Here is a 19852-nt window from a genome sequence, read left to right as displayed (position 1 = left end):
TCAGACTTTGTCCATACCAAATGGCACACTGCTACACTCATCCCTCTCCACAAAGGAGGAGCGACTACAGACCCTGGGAACTATCACTCCATTAGCCTGACGAGTCTAATATGCAAAGCCATGGAATGCATCATTGTGGACCTAATAAACAAGGATATAGGGAATCTCCAAACTCTGGATCCCACACAGTTTGGTTTTGTGAAGGGTAGATCATGCCTGCTCAACTTGGTCAATTTCTGTGAGTCAGTCACCAGAGCTTTGGATGAAGGCAAGGTGGTTCATACAGCCTACCTTGATCTGGCCATGGCCTTTGATACCATTCCCCACTCAGGAATCATAGAAAAATTCACTAAGGTAGGCATCAACCCCTATATCACTAGGTGGGTTGCAAACTGGCTCACATGTAGAGCCCACAGTGTGAAAGTAGCTGACTCCAAGTCAGACTGCCGACCAGTCATGAGTGGAGTCCCACAGGGTTCGGTCCTGGGTCCTCTCCTGTTTGATATCTACTTCTCTGAAATCCAGTCCAACAAGAGGGAACTCTGGCTGACAAACTTCACAGACAATTGCAAATTGGGAGTTATTATTAACTTCCCAAGTGATGTTGACATCCTACAGAAAGGCCTCACTGAGACCAATGACTGGTGTCAGAACTATGGCCTTAAGCTCGGTGCCAAAGAATGTGTCATCGTTCCCTTTGAGAAAAACCTGGTTCCCATGAATTACCACATCAATGGAAGTCCACTGAACACAGAAGGTGTTATAAGAGATCTGGAAACACAGATTGGCAGCAACCTCTCTTTTGACCACCACATTGCCACTGTGGTCAGAAAGTCCTTCTATGCGGCACATCTCATTACTAAGAGTTTTGCATCCGGGAAGAAAGAGGTCATTGTCTCCCTCTACTCTTCCCTCATTAGGCCAATCATTGAGTACAATGCCCCATTTGGCATGTACCTCACTAAACACCTGCAACAACTGAAGAGGCTGCAAAAGTACCTCACAAAGAGGATCCTAAGCCTTAAACGTTTGTCCTGTATGGACAGACTCAAAAAACTCCAACTATTCTCTCTCTCATATCACCTACTTAGAGCCAATCTCTGCTTGACTTACAAAGCCATGTCTGACCCAACTCTGTTGGAAATGCTACATCTAAAGAAATCCCAATCCCTCTGCACCACATGCTCCAGAGACCTCAACCTCATTACCACAATCAACAGAACATGCTGGAGGGATCACTCCAGTAGCTCTTCTTGACAGAGGCACTGGGAACTAAGGTCGGGTGGCACGATGCCTGGGTAATCCTATGGGCTTGTAAAGGCTCCAGGGTAATTTGCCTAGTACACACCTATGAACCTATGGGCAAGGAATACTATAACTGGAGCACATTTGGCATAGTACATCTTACATTGCTCTCTGTGAAAGCTGTGAAGCATTCTACATAGGAAAAACTGAGCGAAAGCGATTTATGAGCACTATTATGATATACTTAATAAAAATTAGAATAATGTGCTATTTAAACATACTAAAGAGTATAATGGGGCAAAGTTTCTGTTTTTTGTAGTTGAAGTAGTACATAAAGACTTAAGGGGAGGGCCATGGGGAGCAAGAATAGAGTACAAAGAACTATGGTGGCAAATTACTTTAGAAGCTAATGTCTTCCCTGGCCTTAATGAGAACATCGCTATAGCCCCAATTCTCAAAATGAGAGCTGCCAAATTATGAATTCTATTATAGTAGTCACTATGTACCTATTATGAGATGTTATAAGTATTGATCTAGTCCCTTTAGAATCCATATGCAGTCTGACTTTACACCTCTAACATTGGAGAGACTAGGCTGGCTTTATGAACCCTATTTGTCCACCAGATGGAGGTGTTACATTAGAAATGTTAAAGGTCTAGGCTATATATATATATATATATATATATATTTTTTTTTTTTTTTTGGTGTGTGTTTTTATTTTTTGAAGTTCATTTATTAGCATGAAGAATATTTATATATATTTTTTTTAAATTAGTCAAAGGAAGAGAGTTTTAACGTCTTTATAAAATGGCATATACGACAGTAGTTTTTACACGTTTTATATACATGGTCTTAACCAAAAAGTGTTTTACTGAATGTATTAATTGAAGGTATATTTTGAGTGGTGTATTGTAATTCAGTGTCCCTATGCTCTTTATGATTATGTGTCCTTAATGATGTTAGGTGTGTTGTAATTCAGTATCCCTACTGGTAATGTCAGACTATCTGTCAGTGTGTGTATGGCCAGAATGAAATGCCTAAAAGTTTCCAGTGGTTTGACATCGGTAGAGGTACCTAGCTGCACTTATATGCAAAGACCATTATAGTGAAGCACCAGTCTGTTGACACTTGGTGCCAGTTAATGGAAGATATAACTATAATAGCACCACATTACCTTAAGGAAGGTTAACAAAATCTTAAAAGGGTAATACCAATAACAACTCAACATATATATAAATATTGCCATCAGTATTCTAACCACATGGTCAGTCAAACCTCAAACTAAAATAATTCAACATACAGGTACAAGTATTACAGTGACTGTGTAAAAAAAGCATATAATCTGTATCTGATGCAGAACTACTTATATACATGACAGTTTCAAAACAGGTGCAGTACAGGAGCATGGGTTGGAGAGAGTTATCTTGTCCTGCAATGGTAATCCAGTTATTCCATGGCTGAATCAGGCATGCCTCCTAATCAATATTTCTAAAGGAGCAGCTATAAAGCATGCCATAACTACATTTGCTGATGTGGATTCCCACTTTGTCAGCTGTTTTGGTCAGTTTTGAAATCTTTTCCCAGCAATAAAATGTCTGCTATGCTTTAAGTCCATTCTTCAGGGATCTAACTGTGGTACTGTGCCACATGGGTGTAGTAATTAATAGGTAACTGTCTGCATACATCATGAATGGAACAACATCACAAATGACAAGTGATTTAGGTGCAACAGGGTTTACAAATTTGATGTAGTTCTTCTAATAGTTCTGATGAAGCTCTACCTACCATCCAGACGACTCAGTTTTAATTAGACACCTAGGCGCTGATGACAGGAGAGAGAGAGAAAATAAAAGGCATGTGCCTGCTGACATCTCCGGGGAGTATAGGAAGTTTGAAATGTGATGGGATGCACATGATGTCATGATTCTCAGTAGACACTGGGATTCATTGTTTGAGGTGACAACCATTAAAGAAGTGGGAGATTTGAGTGAGAAACATGTCACAACAAAGGTGAGCACACCTTCCCACAATGTCCACTATGCATTTCATGTGTTGACATCACCTGTGTGTGTGAGGGTGAGAAAGGAAAGAATGTTGTGTTGCTGAGAGATTCAGGACAGATTATGAAGAAAAAACAGTATACTGCAGTGTGACACCACCTATCCTGATGCTGTCCCTCTGTGTATGACATGAAGGGTCACTCTGCAACTGAGCCTATGGGCAGATCACATGAGGTAAATATCTCTTTCATGGAGACAATGGAAATTAGGATGATATCAAGGATCAGTCCTAAGGATCTTGATATCAACAGCAGATGTAGTGGATAAGGTGGAAAATAAAGTAATCAGATTTAGTCTCTCTCTCTCTCTCTCTCTCCATTTTGCCCACATAAAAGCATGGGACAATGTAGACTATCCCCCCCCCCCCTTAGATTCACAGTTGAATTTATCTTGAAGTTTATACTCAAAACCCCTTATATTGAAGGAATTAGTGGTATACACAACTTTACAATAATTACAGAATCAACATTTTTCATTTCTGGCAATGGGGGGGTCTCCTTTTAGTTTTTGTCCTTTCCAATAAGTCCTTAATATTAGACTCCCTATGAAAAACTATTATTGGTTGATACCCGACTTTGTTCCTAATATAAAATAGGCCAGTTTTTATACAATATCCCCTCAAGATTCCATAATAATAGTTGTATGTGATTATAAAAGCTGTTTCATACTTGTTATGCCTATCAGTAATAGACCGATTAAAATTATTAGCCTCATCAACCATTAGAGTGTCATTGTTGGGGTCATCATTTATATATTCTTTGCTCAAAATTGGTTTAAAATGTCCACTACATATTTTAGTTTGCACTTCTTTTACTAGCTCATCCAAAAGGTCTGCTGGATATCCCCTTTTATTAAACATTTCAGTCAGTAATGCACATTCTTCCTTGAACTGGTTAAAAAGGGATACAATTCTGGCTGCCCTCACCAACTGTCTGTGAGAACAGAGCTCTTTTGATGATATGGATGAGCATTGGTGAAGTGGAGGAAGGTGCTTGAATAGGTACTTTTACTATATATTTGGGAAATATATCTATTATTAGGTCTATCAGGACTCAACTTAAGGGTATTTAAATCTGTGCTTTCTTAAGTGAGAATTATCAGAAGTTGTTCAGTATTAGGTGGATGAAAGCACTTATATTTGCATTTTTAGAGGTTTATTTGCTTAATACCATGGTTTAATTTTCATCTTGGCAGCACTGTATTTGCTTCAGCACCACAGCATTTTCCTGGTTCACTAGCATGGCAAAACATACACACACAGCTGCTGCTGCTGCTTTGTTAAATTCATTAAGCCTTTACTTGCAAGAGCTGAACCCTACCCAGTTGCATAAATCACATCCTAGACTAGTTGTAAGTTTCACTTAGTGAGCCAAGGGACTATTACATAGTCTAGAAATCCAATACATTGAATTTTATGCAATCGTAACTTTGTATTGTTCAAACATCTGGGTTTCTTTAAATAATCCTTGACCCCACCTATCACAATGAATACAAAGATAATTCTGTCCCACACTCTTCAGCCCAACAACAGGCAATCTCCAACCCTGGTGATCTAATTTTGCTGCAATAAATGACAGAAGTTGTGACAAAGGGAGATACTGCTAGTACAGTTATCTGGAATTTTGTAAATAATTATATGTCATTGGTGAATATCGAAATGATTTGTGTAAGATATATGTGTTACAACTATATTAGAACTATATGTTTGTGTATATCAAATTGCTTGTACGGAAGTGTGGGTTGAAAAGGGTTTGTAAAGTACTGAGCTTAAAAATGTAACCATATTGTACCCCTCTGCAAAAGAACAGAAATGTACATATACTGCATACACTATTGTAACTGTTTAAATGTATATATTTTAACAATGGAAACTGGAATACAGAAGGTTAACTTGCAAAACTTCAGAAAATTAGTTGAAATTAAATTACTTTATGGCCGGGCCATAAAAACGATGTTATCTTTCAGTTTCAGTGCAGCATCACACACAATGTTTGTGCTGAGATGTTTTCTGTATTGTCTTGGAAGTGTTTTATTGTTTTACAACTTCCAGGATCTGCAAAGATCTGAGTGAAAGACATTGTGCATGTATTTTCACTTTCAGCAATGGGGTTTTACCTGGGATAGTCAGATGACAAGAAATTATGTAATTCTGCAAGCTATCCCTGCAGTAATATTTGAGATATTAATTTAAGAACTCTCCGAGAGAGACGGAGCATTCTGTATTCTCTGTTTGACCTGACAACATCAGCTAGAGGATCTATTCACCACATCTGCCTTGCTGCTCTAATTAAGTAAGTGTACTATGGTACAGTATAATTCTTTTAGATATAGTCAGGAATATAGCAAAGCTTAATTTAGATGTTTCCTTTATTTATTTGAGACTGTCCTGCAATGTTTTAAATATTTCCTGTGATTTTGAACTCTAATGTTACTATAAATGTATATTTAGTATTGTCTTGTTCTTTAATTTGTTATTAAATATATTTGAACCTTGCATTGCGGCTAGTCTGTCTCGACATATTTAAGCTCTGAGAGTACTTGCATATTTGTTTGGTGACACTATGCAGGCCATTCCTAATAGCCTTGCTGTTGGTCAAACTACCATTTGTATCGATAGTAACATTACACAGTAAGATTGGACACCCTTTGTTAAGGGACTTAAAGTAGCTGATAAGGAGCTGGCTGGTGGCAATGATAACTACCTTATAGTCTGGGCAAAAGGGGCCATAATTAGTAAACCTGTGCCAGTATTTCCCAGGTGTGTGTGTGTGTGTGTGTGTGTGTGTGTGTGTGTGTGTGTGTGTGTGTGTAAATCAAACCTTAAAGAGTGTGTGTGTGCATGTGCGTGTGCGTGTGTGTGTGTGTGTGTGTGTGTGTGTGTGTGTGTGTGTGTGTGTGTGTGTGTGTGTGTGTGTGTGTGTGTGTCAGCTACTTGGGAAGGGACACAAAGCACTGCTTGGACAGAGAGGGTGCTGGAGGTCTTGGCTTGGCCACTCAGCTGAGATCTCATCTCTATAGCTGTGCCAGTGGGGACTCTTATTGGGGATCTGGAAAAAGAGGGGAAAAACAAGCCCCAGACTGATTGTGGTCTCTGTGTGCTCTTAAGGGAAACTGCACTTCATGCAGAGAGCTGCATCTGGAAATACTGTGTGTATATCTGTCATCCTCCCAATGTATGTCCCCCACTAGTGCTAGTGGTGAGGATTGAGCCTCCTTGATTACTGATCCAGTGGTGGGGCATCACAGAACTATAAGAAATAAAACTGCTGAACTACATGCCTGGATCACTCAACATAAGCCTGATATTCTTGCTATAACTGAAACTTGGCATACCTCCTAGCTCTGCTATTATCCGTAATGACTGTATAAAGAGAAAGGCGTTGGTATTGCTTTAATATTTCCCAATACCTACCACATTTCCCCTTACAGCAAATCAGCACCAAAATTCAGTTTGGCAGAGCTTGTTATTGCTTTCCTCAAAATAAACAATTATAAACAAGTATGTATTACCGTCCTTATCCCTGCTGGTGACAATACAACTGTACTGGAAGATATCCTACACTGGGTATCCGTAACATTTCTACAAGAAAAACATATTACTATGTGATGAGAATGTCAATTGGTTGGACATTAACTCCCCTACATCTAGCATGAACTTACATGGTTTCACACAACTAATTAATAGCCCCACACGTTATAGTAAGACATCAAATTCTCTATTAGACTGAATCCTAGTATTGGACCCTAGCAAAGAATCCACCACAGATACAATGTCAGACTCTGTTAGTGATCATATCCCAATCTATATGACCAGACATCTCACACATCCAGTTAAACAGCATATTTATAAAACAACAGGTAACCTTTCCAAGCTTAACCCAGAAATGGTCATTACTACACTATCATCTATTAACTGGAACTTCCTAGAAATCCTCCCCTTAAATGGTGCTGTAATTGAATTCAATACAACTTCTCTAAATATGCTAAACAGCCTTGCACCTCCTAGAAGAAGAAAGAGACTAAAACAAATTATGTAATTTGATTTTCCAAAAAGAATGAAATGCTAATGCGGGATAGAGAAAAAGCATGGAAACAATGGCAAAAATATAAACACATCAGTGTCTTGAAAACTTCAGAATGCTTCACAATCATACTAAAAAGTAAATAAATGCTTTAACAGCCACTGAAGTATGACTTTGTAACTCAGAAATAAAGCTCAACCCAAAAAAGACCAAACTAGTGCATTTTTCCCCATATCCCTCCTTCATGAGAAAACTAAATTTAAAGTCCTCTCTCTTGATAATATAACCATTGAAGTCAATTTTTGTAGCAAATTATTAGGGGTGATACTGGATGATAAGTTTACATTCTACCTCCATATACAAAATTTCATAAGAAAAACTCATCAAAAACTAGGGATGCTTTACATAGCCAAAAACTTTCTTACCAATGCAACTAAAACTACACTTGCCACTACTTATCTCCTGTCCACAGTTCTTTTTCTTACCTCCTATACAGTTATCCACCATCCAACTGCCTGTCCAGCCCTAAGCACCATTCTATACAAGTATATTCCCAGTCAGTCATCGTGATCCAGTGACCAAAATCACCTGCCTGTCTGCAAGCCTGTCTAATATGCTGGGCATTGTCTGTACTTGTGCAAGGTTGCTAAGGCCTGATGCTCTTTACCTATATCCATCAGATCTATACCCTCCATCCCATCTTTCAAAACCACTTGGAAAGACATCTAGCAACTGGAGGAAACCCACACGAATGCAGGGAGGACATGCAGACTCCACACAGAAGGCATTCCAGCCAAGAATCGAACCAGAGAACCTCTTGCTGTGAGGCAGCAATGCTACTGCTGCACCACTGCACTGTCCAGTTTTAGGTTTGTGTTGTGCTTTAATGTGCCTCTAACTACAGTGTTTACAATGGTTATGGTTCCCTGCAGTTCATTTGCCCATAGGTCCATAGGCTTATAGTAGGCAATTGATCTAGAAGACCCTTGAAACCCTAGCCACACATCCTCTGCCCAAAAGAGACTGATGGACTAGAGCTGTGGTGAATTTGCAGTCACCCATTCATCTGTCTAGTCTGGATTTAAAGAGGGGGGTAAGCTACATTGTTGTGGAATGAGAGCTTATTCCAAAGACAGGATATCCTTTGCAAGAGATCTCTATCCACAAAAGCTATTCTTTATATTGTGGTGCATGCTTAGGTCCCTAGAGGAGGTATTTATGGTGTTTCCAGTTTTATGAACATGTAGAAGGTGAGGAGCATTAGGGCAATTTGCCTCCTTGTAAGCCAAGCAGAGATCACCATTTAGATGACTGTGAGACACAGAATAGAGTGGCAGCACTTTTACACACTGCAAAGCTTGGACAGCTAATACGTGTGACGTTCTTGTTAAGGAAGCTCATGGCTTTACTACTTGGATAATATGCTTGGATGGATACATGCCATGTATTCTAATATAGGCCTGATTAGGAAGGACTTGAGTGGGTCAATAACTTCCTCAAATCTGGGAAATCTGCCATTAATAACTAGTTCATAGGTTCATAGGAGGATACTAGGCTAGTGGCTCTGGATCCCTTACAGGCTTAGCCATGTTAATCTCAAATTGCCCCAATTGTCCTTATTAAGTGGACGTACTTTGCAGAGTTAGTCTCTGGTCAATACCGACTTCCCCTGTCCATGAGGGACATGGTGCAACCTCCAGGGTGAATTTGTAATCTACCCTCTGTTTGTCCAGGTTGAGCTTGGATAGAGTCAGTGAGGAGCTCTGCTTCACTTGAATTGGAAGTTTGTTCCAGAGGAGTGGCAGTCTCTGGGAGACATATTTGTCTCTCCAGCATGTTCTGTTAATGTCACATGCTAAATGAAGATCCCTAGAGTGAGTGACTCTTGTGCCATTAGATTTGCAGATGTGAAGCATATCCATCACGGCGGGGTCATAGACTGCCCTGTTGGCCAGGCACAAGTCTCCTCTCAACAGCCTATATGATACAGAGTATAGTGACAGGGCTTTTAGTCTATCCACATACATCATGGATTGGAGGTCATATGTTTTCTTGATGATGAACCTCTGTGGTCTCTCCAACTGTTGCAGATGTCTCCTGATGTACATGCAAAAGGGAACATTGTACTTTATTAGAGGCCTAATGAGGACTGAGTACATAAGGGCTGTAACATCCTTAGACCTGGATGCGATGCCCTTACTTATGAGGTGCATAGCATTTAATGCTTTCCTTACCACAGTGGAAACTTGGTGGTCAAAGTTCAGATTGCTATCTTCCTAGGTCTCACACCACTGGGTTTGAGCTTAAGGGGAAGCTGTCAATACTGTAGTTAGAGGGGAATTCTACATTGCAAAAGGGAATAATACATTTTTTGCGTTTAGTTTTATACCATGGCTTTGGCACAAATCATTTGGCTGTGTTAGCCGTTCTGTAGTATGGACTCAATAATTGCACCCAATTTGCAATCATCAGTGAACTTAGTAAGCCAAAGGGCATCTAATTTAGCATTGACTTCCAAGAAGTAGATTCCAGACAGTAAAGGACCCAGCACAGAACCTTGTGGTACACCACTGGTGACATGTCTACTGGTAGAGGTGGAGTCACCAACTTTGACAGTATGTGTTCTGCATGTGGCACTCCACTCAACAAAGCCAAACTGGTTTGGGTCTAGAGTATGCAGGTTGCCTGTGTTCTTATTAATAAGGTCCATGATGATTCTTTCCAAGGCCCTGCAGATGAGACAGTTAAGACTTATGGGTCTATAGTTCCCAGGGTCTGTTGACCCCCCCCCCTTGTGCAAGGGGATTACTGTTGCTGTTCTCCACTCTGTTGGGACAAAGCCAGTTCTCAAGCTATGATTAAAGAAAATGTTAAGTGCGTCTGCTAGTTCCTGTTTTAGGCTAGGTAGAGGATTCATAAACCTCAGTAAATCTTCTACTATGCAAGTGCACAGCAAGACCACTGTGGAACCATGGACATTGGTCCACACACACAGGTGGCTCTATGGCAACTGTTCCTGCAACACACAGACATAAAGGGGGTTAGACATACTCGTGCTCACAAAAACATATCTACTCAGATATTCAGTGTCTTTACCTATCATCTTGTCACAGAAACACAGTGCATGTGCATACAGACGCACACACACACACACACACACACACACACACACACACACACACACACACGTGAATAAACATAACAAATTGACAGTTCCTTATTCACCTTTTGTTCTTGGAGTGGCACAACCTTTCTTTGCAGACCTCCATGCTTATGGCAAGCATTCAGTGTAGGACAGGGTATTCATGCCCTGAATTCTCCTGGTGAGAAACCTTTGTGGGTACTCCATCTGTTGCAAGTGCCTGATTAGATACATGTCAGAGGGGGCATTGTATTCAGTGACAGGTCTGATAATGGTCAAATAGAGTGGTACTATAACTTCCTTGGACCCGGATGTCATACCCTTAACTATATGTTGGGTGAAATTGAAAGATTCTTACTATCTTGGCTACATGTTGGTTGAAGGCCCGATTACTGTCTACATATGTTCCCAGATCCCTTAGTACTGGGGTCAACTCTTAGGAGCGTTATATCAATGGATTAATTAATTATAATTCATTTTTTTAGCACCAAGTTTTAGGCTATAACTTTGGCACCAGTCATTTGTCAGTGTTAAACTCACTTGAAAGATGTTCATATTTTAAGAGGACTCAATAACAGCTCCCAATTTAGAGTTCTGTGGACTTGGTGAGCCAGAGGCCTTGAACATTAGCCTGGACTTCTGAGAAGATGAGAAACAGGAGCAGGCCCAGCAAAGAGAACTGAGTTGCTCAGCTGGTGACCAATCTCTTGATGGAGGTGTCTCAATGATCCTGACGTCTTGTGTCCTATCTGTGAGGCAGCTGGCTATCCAGTGAGTTATGTTAGGATTTATACCCAGTTTGGAGAGCTTGTTAACAGTGTCTGAGTGAAGTACTGTATCAAATGCCTTAGCCAGGTCAAGATACACCATATGCACTGTTTTAACCTTGTCCATTGCCTAGATTACCCTGTCAAATAAGTCTACCTGGTTAAGCAGGTATGACATTCCCTTAACAAAGCCAAATTGGGTGAGTCCAGGGTCTGAAGGTTGCCATTATCCTTGTTTATTATTTCCATGATAGTTCATTCCATGGCTTTTCATAATAGGCTTGTTAGATTAATGGGTATTTAGTTCTCTGGGTTGGTTGATGGTCAACCCTTGTACAGGATAGTAACTGCTGTTGTCCTCCATTTACTTGAAATATAGCCTTTTTCAAGTCTGAAGCTGTCAAGTGCCTCAAGTGGCCCTAATATGTCATGTTTTAGACTGTTGAGGAGACAACCAAGAGATGTTGTCAGGACCCACAGAGGTGTGGTGATCTTGGCTTTACTGAGTGCTACCAGCTCCTAGTCCCTGCCATTAGTTGGGGGTAATATGTTAGGAGGGGATTTCAGCTGGTAGAGCAGGAGTGAGTGGGGGGAATGAAATTTGAGCTGAATTTATCAGCCCGAAGATTTGTTATGTTACCCAGCTCAGTAAAGGTGTTACCGTTCACCACATTAACATGTCTTACCTCTAACGTTCTGGTCATAGCTGAAGAAGGCCTTTTGATTGTCCTTTGCCTGCGAGGCTATTCTGACCTAGTAGTTGCCCTGTTGGACTTAGACCTCTTAGTTTCTTGTTTAGTTGTGTAAGAGAGCACTTGGGGGTTGCTTTTCCTGATTTTGGCCATGAATTATTTTCTTTTATTATATACCCTGTTTACTTGAGGATTCCACAAGTAGACTTTGTTTTTAGTGTTTGCTTTGGGTTTATTTCAGGTAGGTGTGGCAACCTCTGTGCAGCCATTCATGTCTATATAGGGATTCTGTGAATAATTCTGCATAGGTAGCTGTATTCTCAAGGTTGGGAGAAGCCCTGAATTTTGACAAACTGTCACTTAATTGATGTAGTTTGTCTTTGAATAGTTCCTAACTGCTACTGGTTTAGCAGAATTTTCTGGTATGATTTTTACTTCAATTTTGACAGCTTTGTGATCCGACCTCCCAGTATGTTTGATCCTCTGGTTTGAGCATGTGCTATCTGTTCCAGGGTGTTTGTGTTAGTAAAGTCCAGGAAGCATTGTGCCTGTGAATTTGAGGCAGTGTACATTTTCCAGTCTATAGAGGATTAGTTAAAGTTACCCATGAATATGGTGTTTGGATGGTGAGTGGCTCTAGTAAGTTTAGGTGAGAGTCATTAGACTCTAGGGGCATGGATTTTGACCTATAGCTAGCCATGATATAGTAAGGGACCTTACCTATGGTGACTTACACATGGCTGAGCTCCATGGTATCATCTTGTTCAATCAACCTGTAGGTATGTTTGTTGCTAACGTAGATCAAGGCACCTCCACCTTTGTTCCCAGTCTGTGCTACTCTTGGTGTAAATGTGTGAATGTTATGTAGCCTTGCACTGCTGGAGTACTTTGTGTGGCTTTAAATCAAGTCTCTGTCACTGCACAGATATCTACATTCTCCAGACTAAGGAGGGCTTGAAGGGTGTGCATTTTTTTTTGTTTAAGCTCCAAGCAGTGAGCAGTAACACCTTAAGGCTGCTTGAAGACTTTTTCACTATGTTGGTAATTTTATCCTTTTGACATTGCCTAAAAAAGCTCATCCTAGGGGAGGACAGGTGCAGACCATCCTTGGCTAAGCAACATGGTCTTTTGACCATGTCCACCCATGCTGACAGATATTGAGTCCTCCTGGAGTGACACCAAAAACTAAAGCCAATTATTAAAATCATTTTATGTTGATACTGTGGAATCATCCTTGGTGAAGATAGATTGCTACTCATGGTTCTCAAAAAAAGGTTCTCAGATTGCTACTCATTGCAAGGCACATACCTATCTGTGATGTATATTCTGATAGATTCATTATGTCTCTTTTCATATGGTCTAGCAAGGTATGTCTAAGGTAATTTACTCCCACATGGACTATGATAGAATCATATTGGTATATGCAGAGTGGTAACTTGAGTGTGTGTGTGTGTGTGTGTGTGTGTGTGTGTGTGTGTGTGTGTGTGTGTGTGTGTGTGTGTGTGTGTGTGTGTGCGCACGCACTATTTGATGCACAAGCTTGCTGCTGTAAGCTTATTTCCACAGAGTGCTACACTGTTTAACAGGTTTTGGGTCTAATCCTAACTTTACAGGGAAATTTTACTGTCTAGGCATTTGCTGCTATACAGGGCACTGCTAACTGCCACTGCCTGATGGGCAGCTCTGTGCAAACTTACCTGAGCGTTTCTCCCCGGGCCTCCTCTGAAAATTGGCTTCTTTCTAAGTCAGACTTTCCCAATAAACAAATGTTAAATATATAAATAAATTTACAGTATAGAAAAAAGACTGTAAACTGACTCCTGTGCAAATAAAGAACCACTCTTTGAGTTTCCTGCACTAGTTTCCAACTTATAGAGTGTCTATGTAAACACCTTCTACCACAAAATGAATGATTCTGGAATTTTTTAATGTAAAAACACAGGAAAAGCAGCTCTCAAGTGTAGATTAAACATCAAACAACTACCAATCAGCTAAGTCCCTGGCTAATTTGCCCTTCTGCAAGGAGATTTGGAGGTATGCAGAACTTGAAAATCCAACAAACAGAGAAAATATCATTTTTATCAGAAAATTAAATAAATGTTTTAAAATGCCCAAAATAGTAGTGATCACCACATGAAGCGGGTACCAGTGCAGTAAATCAAGAAAATATTCTTATCTTAGGTTGAATGGGTCTGGATGCAGTTTGAACACAGGAAAAGCATTGCTGAGTTCTCTGTAATTAACCGAAAATCTGTAAGTACTAGGCTGTCTGCCATAGAAGACCATTTTAAGCCAAGTTAATTTTCCCTTGATGTTAATCAAACCCTGTGCCTCTTGTCTATGTGGTAAACACTTTAACCATTGTGCTAACCCCAACCATACAGTCTGTCTAGACTTCTGTTTTGCAACTCATTAGCATCAATTATTCCAAACGACAGTTTCACAAGTTTAGGAAGAATTGGAAGGTATTTTAAGTATAATTAATGAAGTATTAATGTGAAGTTTGTGACTGTGACATCTGTTGAATAGATTAAGATAGCATAATTTCATGTTATGTAAGAGCAAATATAAAATAACAAAGTCTTAATACTTTGCCCATGTTCTAATGTCAGAGATTGGACCTGATACTGAAGATTTCAGAGCATTTGTGCAAATGCCAAATGCAGAATACAAGCAGGCATTACAGAGGTTTTTGTCAATGGTGCAAAATTCTGCAAATTTGTACCTGATCTGTCTGAGATTACTATGCATTTAAAAACATCTTAGAGTAAGATGTAGTCCAAAAAATAAATGTGTGAGCATAAAAAGTTAATAAATTTTGAAGAAACTAGTTTCTGAAGTGTCAGTAAAATATGAAATAAGCTCATTGAGTTGCAAATAGATTCTAATCAGAATGGCATAGGAGCTATGATCTTGCAAGTAAACAGACCAGATGTCTGTGAGTCAATAGAACTTACAGATGGCACAAAAGAGAAATGCTGAAATTGATGTGAAACTGTTAGTAATAATGTCAGAAATTACCTGTGTCTGCAGTTCAAGTAGATGCAGACCACACCACACTGCAAAACCTGGACAGGCATTTTTGTATGAGACCATTAAGCCTGCAGCAGATGTAATATAATTTACAGAAAAACGATCTGAAACAGACCAGGCAAGGAATTAAACAGGGCATATGTACCAAGTAACATGTTTTTACCATAAGATGCAAGGAGAAGTAGTAGTAGTGATTCGTTAAATGACAGAAGATGTCAAAAAAAAAAAAAAAACTCCAGAAATGTGCTAAGACTGACTTTTAAAAATGCATTTGCTGGAACAGGTTATAATGAGAAGCTGGCCAAGACGAAAATAAATAAGTACATTCTCCAGGCTTATTGTTCATAAAATAATAGTTCCAATCAATTGAGAAGGCAAGATAATAGTAAGGTACAAAGAAATTGCAGGAGATAAAATGTGCTAACTAGGAATGCCCGGTTAGACCTAACAAGGCATGTAGAATTTTTGCATATGCAATGCATACTCTAACAACAATCCAGAAGAAAAGTTATCCAGTACCAACTTGTCTATGGAAATATAGTAGACAGAGATTTGATACATTTTAAAGAGACTATATATCTTGTGCCTAGATTGTTATTAAAATTTCTCCAAAATTACCAAACTAAAAGAAACACCAAGTTCTCATTGAATATTTTTTCATCATCTAAGGAAATTGGTAAAAGATTTCTAATCCATTTATTACAACATATGTATTAGCAGTATAGTTAAAATAAATGTTATAATAACTAGCCCAAATGTAGAAGTAATTGATATCAATTCATACGATTCATTAGGAACTTCTGATCATCTAAGTATATTGAGGTCAGTAAAACATAAAACATCCCTAAATGAGGATGACAAAACAAATGATATGATTAAGGATGATTTACAGAACTGGGAATGGTACAAAACAATGGTTAATTTAACAGCAAAGAATTGCTGAAAGAATTTTCTAAACACTTGAGAACTTCATCGACATGTATGTTTCTGTAAGATATATTAAGGTAAAAAAAGATTAAGTCTAATCTACATTGTTATAGGAACTAACCTAAAGCTCTAGAAAGAAAAGAGAAATAACTTTAAAGAGTTTACAAGACACAATTGGTATCCATACACAGTATGACAAAAAGGCTTCTATGATGATTAGGATAAACTTAAAGACAACTGCAACTAGACATATAAAGGATTGTTTTCTGCCTGTCCTCTCTTAGCTTGCTCAGTTTTGTTTACTCAGCAAAGTACGCAGACAAGTTAGAATTCAGAAAGTACTTTATCATCAAAATTATATCATTCAGAAGTCTGATTTACAATGACAGGTTGGCAATAAAAGAAGAAACATTAAAAATTATATTAGGTATTGAATTAGCTGACTGTAATATGGAGACAAGAAATAAAATCATTGTCATGTTAATAGAAACTTACAGCACTGATTTAAAAGAAAATTAGTTTCATACTCATATCCATAGACATTGGAATAAACTTCCTCAGTTAGGGAATCTGTAAATTTAAAAATAGGATCAATGCATTATATGGGCAGCTTGTGTACTTAATAAGAAAAGCTGGAACAGAGCTGTTTGATTCACATTTGGGCTTGCACATAATAAAAACATTGTGATTAGTATCTTAAACTCTATAATTTCAATGTCTGATGCTTGATGTCATGTGGGGCAATTTTATTTATTATTATATATTTTATTTTATTTCCATTTTGATTACTGGGGAAGTCCACTGGGACCAGAGAGCCGGTTTTCAGTGGAGGCCAGGGGAGAAACGCTCCATAAAACAGATGACCGTAAAGATAGCAGTCCAATAAAAATAAAAGTACAAGTACAAATACATATCAAATAATACAAAGCATGAGCAATATTACCCATAGTGGAAAAATATCGTGCAGATACATATTAACAAATTCACACAAAGTCAAAACTATTTACAGAATGTGAGAGATCATGTGGGAATTAGCTATAGAAGGTTATAGCCAGCTATAAGGTGCTTAGAACTCAGGAGGATACCCTCCCAGGGGCTTTTGTTAAAGAGTTCTAGGTAGGGAGAATGCAGTTACATTTCCATTTGGAGGAGAGGTAGGTGTAAAGCTGAGTTTTGAAGTTGTTTGTGTTTGACACTGTCCTTAGTATGGAAGGGAGAGAGTTCCATTTCTTACCTAAGGAGAAGGAGAGGAGAAGTTGTCCAGCAGGACATTTAGGTTTGTGGACAGTAATTAAGGTTTGGTGTTCAGATCTGAGAGTTCTATTTGAGGTGTGTGGGGAAAGGATGTTAGACAGAGCGGGGCATTTGGTTGGATTAAATATTAGTCTATGTGCTGTAGTCAGCTGGAGGAAGTCCAGGTAATTTGTGAATTCTAACCAGTTGAGGGATTGGAGGGTAACACAGTGATGAGTTCAGAAAATTTGTGAATGACTTGGAATTCATGCATATCATAACAACTACATTGTCAATTTAGAGATACTCCAAAAGAGGACTCCTTTTCTTCCCAGCTTAGTAAGTAAAGGACAGAAGGTTGAAAAGCAAATTGCCTACATTTCTGATGGGCGAAAATGAAAATAAAGTAAATGAAATTCTGGGAGATTTGTTGAAACAATAGCTGAGATGGAAATAGGGATCTAATAAAAAGTGCAGGTGTCCAGATTTACAAGCTGTAGGTAGAATAAAAATATAACAGCCATGGCAAATCTGCGGCCTGAATCTTAGCAAGGTGCCAACCAGCTGAATCTCAATGCTGTCTTATTCATGGAGAAGGTGGATGGTTGTACAGGATGAACTGCAGGCATTAAGAAGACAAATACATCAGAATTCAATTAAGATGAGCAGCCATGATTATCACAACTAGTCCTATCAGAATGAAACAAAACTGAGAAAACTATTTTAGTCAGAAGTTGCTTAAGTAATTTGTCCAGTCAATGTCATCACACTTCAAGAACTGTCTGCGAAGGAAGATCGAATGTTTAGAGCAAGTAGCCCTGTCAAATACTCCTGAATTGAAGACCACTGAAGAAGTTAGAAATATATATATATATATATATATATATATATATATATATATATATATATATATATATAGGCATATTACAATCTGAACATGAAGCAAATGACTGAACATATTAGTTTACTGAATCTTTATTGAATGTGAACAAATAATCTTATTTAATGCTAAAAGGCCACAAAATGCCCAGTGCAGAAAAATGAAAAAAAAAAAAAAAGTTGGGGGGTATACAGCTATTGAATATTATATTATGTGAATGCACAGCTGTAGAAAGCTGTACCCCATGGAGGGTGTCTCTCTTCTAGAAGGTACCCTGAGTAAACACTTCATTAGGATGAGAAACTCATCCATAGAATCTGTATTTACAGACTGATCTCGCCAACATTAAAGCATTATACATGCCATCAAACACGTCATTGCTTCCAACTCACACAAAAAAACCACTCCTTCATTTTTAATTGCTACTGGACTGCCACTGCTGAGACTACTGCAGCTTTCCATGCAGAAAGCATATTAGTAGCATGCCACAAATTGTATCAGATTATGGCAGTGCTTATGTATTTATACAGATATGAAAAAAACAGGTTTGAATCACAACTTAGCTAATAAAAATTTACTTAGCTCAATTTGCCATATCTGAGGTCTGGAAGCATGGATACTACATGCAGAATCATTTTAACAAGTGGCCGAGTTGCATAAACATGTTTCATTAAACTAAAAGGTTGTGTGCTGTCATATTTTGACATTGATATTTTCAAGGATAGTTAGTGACCTTGGTTTGATCTACTTATCAAAGACAACAAGGACAAGACTCATATTTTAATTACTTAAGTCGATATTTTTATGACAGTGGACAGTTTTCCTTCGTTTAACTTTCAGTATATGGTGTTGCTTTGAAAGCAACATTTACTGCATTTTGTATTATTAGATGTATATAATGTCTGTGGTCTTTCTGTTTTGTATTACACATGACATCAATAAAGATCAAATCATAAAGAAAATTGTCTGTTACAAAAGCAGTATGCCAACAGATTGCCACTGCCGCTCACTGATATTAAATTTATTTGATGTGTACTACAGTGACACTGTACTGTGAAACTAATTCTTTGATCACTTTTCCTTCCAGGAGACTCTTTCTGATGTGATCCAAAATGCTCCACTTGGCGTCCACCTACCTTTCATTGGATTTTCTTACACTGGTGTTAAGTAAGGAACTTCAAAATGTTACTGCTACATAACAAAATGATTTTACCTGATAAACTGAACAGTTACATAAAATCATTCCAAAATAGTTATAGCATTTCTGTTTTGCATCTTAAAGTCCTGTTTTTTTCTGTTTTGATGTTTTTATGTTCAAAATAAACTACTTTATCCAGGGCCCATATAACTAACATTAATTTTGTACAACATTAACTATTATCTGAAGGCAGAGGTCTTTGGTAAAGAAACATTACACATTTTGCACGTTTTTGTTTGGTAGCGTGTGTACTTCAAGAAGCATTGGTTGTGAGTATGTCTGCTGCTCTCAGGTTGTGTATTATATAAGATTATCTAGTTAAAAACTGCATAATGCAAACATCTTATTAATCAGGCAACAAGTCAAGTCAAAGTTTCGAGGAGTAGAGGGCAGTTTGTTACACTGCATTTGATTCTAGGTAGCAGTATAGTAAGGGGGCTTAGGGTGGGATCAGGATGTGTGGCATGTAGGACAGGAAGACAGGAGTGGAAAATGAGTGAGCAAAGTGAGTGGTATAGGAAATGGAATATGAAGGGGTGAGGGAGTGATAGCAAGAAGAGGACTTGGGGTAAGGTACTCTGAGCATGAGCAGGGCAATGGAGAGAGAGAGAGGAGTGTACAATGTGCAGAGGAGGTGGGAATAGCAGAGGTAG

General features: G+C 38.6%; 1 protein-coding gene across 1 annotated transcript in view; it reads left to right on the top strand.

Annotated features, from left to right (window-relative positions):
- The window catches only part of LOC122794347 (chitinase-like protein PB1E7.04c), a 1804082-nt gene that overhangs the window by 1366107 nt on the left and 418123 nt on the right, over positions 1-19852 (top strand). The window contains exon 10 of the mRNA XM_044062662.1: positions 19089-19168. Coding sequence (XP_043918597.1) covers positions 19089-19168 — 80 coding nt within the window. The remainder of the gene's footprint in view (positions 1-19088; positions 19169-19852) is intronic.

This window comes from Protopterus annectens, chromosome 1.part0 (assembly GCF_019279795.1).
Source record: "Protopterus annectens isolate FY-2018-M chromosome 1.part0, PAN1.0, whole genome shotgun sequence".
Taxonomy (NCBI): Eukaryota; Metazoa; Chordata; order Ceratodontiformes; family Protopteridae; genus Protopterus; species Protopterus annectens.
Note: the sequence above shows the minus strand (reverse complement) of the source record. Positions and strands in the feature narration are given on the sequence as shown.